General features: G+C 38.7%; 1 protein-coding gene across 1 annotated transcript; it reads right to left on the bottom strand.

Moving 5' to 3' along the window:
* On the bottom strand, positions 1-5,075 carry LOC133316491 (uncharacterized). Its single transcript, XM_061518251.1, has 3 exons — positions 2,369-5,075; positions 809-1,119; positions 1-416 (listed from the first exon to the last, which is right to left on the bottom strand). The coding sequence occupies exons 1-3, from the start codon at positions 4,645-4,647 to the stop codon at positions 49-51; spliced, it is 2,958 nt and encodes a 985-aa protein (XP_061374235.1). The 5' UTR covers positions 4,648-5,075; the 3' UTR covers positions 1-48.
* Between the last annotated feature and the right edge of the window lie 1,729 nt (positions 5,076-6,804).

The following is a 6,804-nucleotide window of genomic DNA, read 5'->3' as shown; positions in this document are numbered from 1 at the left end:
ATGAGGGGACCATGAAATTCCTGAGAAGTTCTTCAACCATACTGTTATCTATCGTCTCTCATCGGTTTTAACAGGAGCATTATCAAGGTCCTCAATTTCCTTCCTGCTCTTTACCATACTCCATTTCTTGCTATTGAAATCTAGTTTGTCCAAGTCATCTGCAATTCCCACATAACCATACAGAATATTCTCCACTTCATCTCCCTGATCTCTCTCTCTGATGTTGCAGCTTTTGATACCTTCGGATTTTATTTTCTCATATTCAGCTCTCCCACGATTACTATCAGAAAGATATTTCTGAAGCCTCTCCGCATCTCCCAGCCCAACAAACGTGCCCAGGAACTTCACCAAAATAATACTTTGGTCTGCAGGCTTCCCTAAGCATAATTTGATTCTTCCTCTCACAAAACCTTTGCCTGAAAATTCAATATAAAACAAAAAATTGCCAAGCACAGTTTTCACAAGGCAACAACTAATGAGTAAAGATTCCAAGCAAGGGCCAAAGTTTCATTTGATATAAATTTCATTTCCATTATGCTAAACGTGCACAATCAAATAGATGATTTATGTATGCAGTCAAACTAAAGCATAAAGCTAAGTAAAATGTGATTCGTTAAAAATTATATTGAAGTTTGAATAATTATTATTGCACAGTATCACAACATAAAAACATCACTTACGAAATCTTCAATTGCTTCCATGCGTTAACCTCTTAGCAAAGTTGAGTTTCAAACCTCTGCATGTTTTGCTAACAATTTTCTATCTATTATACCATCTAGACAAAAACAACATCCAAACACAAACGCACCTCTTAGAAAAGCCTCAATTGTTTCCATGCTTACAACCTGCCAGTTTTGTGGATTGTCATCAGACATCGATATGTTATGGATGATAACAATAGGAGGCCAAAGAATCAAATCCTCCTTTTGAGCCAAAGCTTCTGTATGGGTCAAGACCTGGGGAACCCAAGTTACTGTATCTTGAGGAGCAACAGTATCCCATCCCATCAGAACACAGATTGCTTTGTGAAGACCCAAGTGCTTTGTTCTCAGCCCAGCCTTATGGGACATAAAAGCATGAGTTACTAGGCGTTGAGTGTCCATGAATTCCTTCGAGGAGCTGCAACATAAATAAAGATAAGCAGGACAATAAACATGTTACGCCTCATGCAATATAAGTTATATTTACATCTTAAAAAATAAAACTTACAGCTAACTTGTAGTTTATAAAATTCTCTCAAGCATAAATAACATTTGGAATATAATACTCTCCCAACACTATCGGAAATAACCTCAAAATTATCATTTTGCATGCATCAACGAATGTAGCATATATAATTAGCCTTTTGGTTCACTTTCTAATCTGTTGATCAAAGTAATAACAGATGCATGTCTGCTTGTGTATCGTCAACTTCCTAAGGAGTACCTAAGATTAGCAACTTGGTTGTGTCAATCATAAATCCCCTCAAGCAGAAAAAGTAAATGTTGAAAAAAACCAATGCTAATTGATTCAGTAGATTAATACTTAATAGATTAATGCTTAGAAGAAAAATCATTTAAAACCTCATTATATACAAATCGAAATTCAAATTAGTCCTACTTGTTACACAAATGCAGCACTTCTCTGCGAACATCTGAAGCCTCCATTCTCTTCCTCTAAAAATCTAAAACCCAAAATTACAGCCCTGACCAGGTATCCTAAAAAAATAAAGGCAATTCAACCTAGCAGTATTCTCCTATCATTACCATGTCATGGCAGGTCATAGGAATACTTTTGTGGTTGTCAGTTCTAAGTCAATAATTAAAACTCAATTACCCTCTGAAGATCAGAAGACACATAAACTTTTCTTATCTCAAATTATCCTAGCTGTCTTTTCTTTATTCCTAAATATAATTAGTATGCTATGTCATAGGCATCTAAAGACTAAAATAACTACACAAATTATTTACATTTATTTGAAAATACAGTTAGATGTCAGCTCTAGCAAAAATTCTACCCCAACTTTAAAACCATGCAACACAGCAGTAAATTTAAATTTATTTTTCACCATCTTTCAAAAGCATAGACACCACTCCGCTAGCTTTTTGACTCATGTTCATCTGCAGAGCAGTTTACCATATGTTCGATCCTATTGGCATGGGGGATTGGTGCTATCAATCAATCCAGGCATCCCCCATAACAAAGTACAACAAATACAGATACCAACATGTTATACTTCCAAAGTTGTGAGAACCAAAAACGTGATCCCAAGAATAATATCACACGTACTTGACTCCACGTGTGAGTTAAATACTAGGGAACTCCTGATTCAATATGTGAACAGAAGTGCTCCATGTAATAAAAGAGCATCATAGATAAGAAAACAGACCTTCTGCCACAAACGATGCAGTACAAACTACCAGCTTTTCCTTGGTCCAGGTACCTTCTTTGGACGTATGAGTTCAGATTCAACTTCTTGGAGTACATTAAGAAATTCTCATGTACCATTTGGATAAACTCCTCAGAGCCTTCAGGTGGCTCAGATTCTGCTGCATTTATCCAATCTTCAGATGATTCATCATTAGTTGTATGCTTATTCTCATAACCATCATACTTTTTCCAAACTTTAGGTTGTCTATGAATTGCATTTCTTTTAGGAATATGCTGGGATTTATACCAGTTTGAAGAACTAGACTTTGAATGATGCTTTATATTTTGATTGGAATACTTCCGAAATCGAAATGAATGTGCATGTTCCATAGAATCTTGAGGTAATATCCACTCATCAGATGGAAAATCATCTTCATTCTCTAACTCATTGTATTCTTTCTTATACTTCCTGCATGCCTTATGGTTGAATCCAATATTACCAGATGAATACACCATATTCATATCTTCATCTTCTACCCACTCTCCACTTTCATATACATCTTGAAATTCTTCAGTTGCACCCCATTTACTTGATTTTATTGTTCTCAACTCATGTACATCTATTTCATCATTGGCATTGTATTTTCTTTTCATAATTCTATCTGAACGGTCATGAATGCCAAGATCCTGTTTCATTTCCTGCACTCTGACAGCTTGTCTGTAAGTTTCTGAATTATGTTTAGACAAGGGTGAACTTTGAAACCTTTCTTGCTGAAGCCCTGGACCTCCATCTCTTCGAGAGTCATATTCTGTTCTTAAAATTGATAATTGATCCGCCTCTTGTGCATCCAGATATGAAACTTCATACTCTTGTGGCATTCGCTTCCCAATTTCAAGATGATTATATCCAGCACGCAGATAGGCCTCACCTTGCATCGATGCAATTGATGTTCTTCTCATATCCTGATAGTCAAAATACTTTGGCTCCTGTAATGCAAGGTGGTCATGTATAACACCCCTTCTTTGATTGCCGTAAGAATCTTCACTCTTACCAGTCCTATCTAAATTTGGATGTGAGATATAATGTCTGGACACCTCCCTATTATCATATTCCATTACAGCTTGCTCATAGTCCATTCGACCATGAGGAGCTATCCTTCTAGGTAAATCATCATACTGATAATAACGCTCATCCTGTGCTGCTCTTACCTGTAATTTGGAATTAAGATAATCAGCATGCTTAGTCCTGGTAGGACTAAACTCACATTGTTGATGACACATCATATTCCTCTGCCCGATTTCAGGACCTCTAGTAGTGTCTATAACTGGCCTTTGCCCATGTCCACTTAAACCTACATGTTCTGGAAGTTTTCCGCTGCTCCTTGACAGTTCATAAGATGTAGGAAAACAGACGCCATCACCACGCGAGCATAGAAAATCACTCCTTGACATTTCTATGGAGGAGCTTCCATAATCCCTCAAGTCTGAAGTGCCTGCAAAATCTTTTGTATAAGAGGGAGATACTTTGGAATATGAAACGTCCCTTGCATGCAATATAGTTTTTTCTGCCCCAGTTTGGGATTCTGTGATGGGTATCTTATCCATAGGTAGAGGGTCTCGGTGCTGCAGTCTTTCATGCTCAAATCTCCCCATGGGCACCATCCTTGGCGGCTGAGGTAAGTGACCATCAGCTTCTTCATATCGTGATGTTACATTTGCACCCATGTCTGGAATTGACCTATATGAATCTCCTACTTCATTTTCACGTATCACAAACTTCTGATCCACCATGCCTTGCCCACCACCTAATCTGCTTCCAATCAAGTCCTTCTCTCTATTAAGGTAGACACGCTTTGCATCCAAGTCTTCATCACCACTGTAATCCCTGGTCTTTGACAATTCATATCTTGGTCTCAACCCCAAAGGTGGTGGTGGTGGTGGTGGAGGTGGTGGTGAACAACTTCTGTGCCCAACCCCATCATCAAAATGTGACCTTTTCCTCACTTGTTCAGCAGGAGGCGACCTTGACCGAACCCTACCACTCCTTCTACCACCCAAATGCCAATCATAATCCCTCCCTTCAAACCCATCACCACCCCCTTTGTTCACACCAGCAATCCTTCTCAACGCACCCACTTTCACAGGGCTCAAGTTCCTCTGCTGCACCGGAGACCGATCCGACCCATCGCGCCGATTTCTCCGAGACGGGTCAGGACCCGCTTCGAGTCGGTTCTGGGCGCGCAACTTCGAAGACGGAGACAGTGCAACCTGCTCTTCTTCGCGCCGTCTATATTGCATGGTTAATTGACTGAACAATCGCAAGCCCTAAATACCCTTTTGGTCGAATTTTGGTAATTCGAAAAGGGATCTTAGAAAAGCAACCGATCCCCTAACCCTAACCCTAACCCTAGAAAGATGCTCAAAAGGGGATCGCAGATAGCGATCAATCAAAAATCTAAGAATCGATTGATGAAAAAGATGAGATTTATTGTTGTTGTAGTTGTCAAACCTTTTGGGTAAAACCGCGAGGCTGCATCGACTGAGAGAGACTATGAATCATAGTGATGCAATTGCAAGGAGCAGCGATACAGATGAAGAGTGTGTCTGTGTTTGGGAATTTCAATTTCTAATAATAAAAAGGATAATTCTGAATCAGATTTGGACGGGAAAAAGAGAGAGATCGACGTCTTCTTAATTGTGTGAAGCACTGAAACTGAAACTCAAGAGGCTGGGTTTTTGGATTCAAGGTCTTCGCGTCTATGTTTATTATAACTAAAAAAATCTACACTCTAGTCAAATCCCAAATTTTACATGGTCAAAGCCATCGAGTTAGGTACAGTGATAAACGATTAAGGTAATTTGTATTAAATTATGTATTTAATTCTTGGCATAGTATCTAAATGAGATTTGACATGGTCTTCGGGACAATGATCATTTTTTCATTTTTTAGGCAAAATTTTATCGTCAGGAACATTTTTTTTGTTAGAATGCGATATCACATTCTTGTTACGCCACCCAGCGAGAATAGACGGGACATGTAGCAGCGGCATCTACATGGTCAACCATTCTATCTGAGAAGCTCAGCGAGAATGATAAGATGTTGACTCGTGGCAAAAGTACAAACATTATCTGCAAAAGCTGTTCAGGTAACTAATCTCATTGGGCTGTCCAGCGAGAATGCCTGTATTTTTGTCACGTGCCAGCATACTGTCATTCTCGCTGGGCTGCTTAGCTAGAATGGTTGACCACGTGTCCAATCCATTCTCGTTGGGTGGCGTAGCGAATGTTACGTGGTATTTTAGCAAAATTTCATTAAAGCGTGACATACCAGTATTTTTTAATCACAAGCGTGTTAGTACGGTCAATGTTCTCATGGTTTTCACACGTTTAATTTAATTATATATATATATGATTTATATTTACAAATTTTTTATTTATAAATTCTTACAAACTATACTATGTATTTTTGGAAGTACATTAAGTTATACTATCTTATATTCTAAGACAAAGCCATTCTTTGGCAACTTCTGACACGTGGCTGCTTCTCCTTCTGACACGTGTTTGCTTTCACACTACACAATTCAAAAAGTTTCCTTCTTTGGTAATTCAGGGAATAAAAAAATTAAAAAAGAAATTATAAACTGGACTCAAAATTGATGGCCACGATTTGCTACCTAAAATCAATGGTGCAGATCTGTTTTCATTTTTATTGGGACACAACTCATCTTTTTTTGAAATTTGAAATTTGTAGTTCAAAATTTAAATTTAATTTTTAAAAACTGGCAACTCAGTTAATGTTCACCTGCTTTCTTGAAATTGTCAAACGTTTAACAAAATATACAAACATTCTCACTATTCTATGAATTGCAAAATATACACGTTATCAGCACGATCTAACTAATTGAGCACGATAATCTCTCTACCGCCTCTCTCTCTCTCTCTCTCTCCGTGTGTGCTAAGAATAGCAAGCTCAGAATCGCCGCACGGTGATGCCGCCAAGCTCCGCGATGCGTTCGATTTGTACGATCGCGACAGGACCGACCTCATCTCCATTTCCAATTTCATCTCCTCCAGTATTTCATTTCAGCAAATACTGACCCTGTCAACAATTCGTCTAAAAAAAAATCGAAACCCTGTCACAAGAACACTGCCATCACGGATGCTCTCTTCGACGAACAGGACCATCTCCATCGCTTGGCCGCTGGCGCCTCCTCCATGTCTGTTGATCACCTCTGCCGCTTCCTGACGGAGCACTGTCACCACCGAGTCCCGTGGACTCACTCCTTGAAATCTCAGCAAGGTGAGTTCCCTGACTGTCTTCACTTATGTTTAGCACGGTTATTCACATCTGGAATCAAATCTCTGATTCTTTTGAATTTTGATCACTAGGAACTTGCTTACTGATTTAAAATTAATGTAATTTTTCATTTCAATATTTCACCTCTTTCAGGTTCC

Source organism: Gastrolobium bilobum, unplaced genomic scaffold (assembly GCF_033153095.1).
Source record: "Gastrolobium bilobum isolate Gb01-03AN ecotype WA unplaced genomic scaffold, APGP_CSIRO_Gbil_v1 utg11244, whole genome shotgun sequence".
Taxonomy (NCBI): domain Eukaryota; kingdom Viridiplantae; phylum Streptophyta; class Magnoliopsida; order Fabales; family Fabaceae; genus Gastrolobium; species Gastrolobium bilobum.
This window is presented reverse-complemented; position numbering and strand designations above follow the sequence as displayed.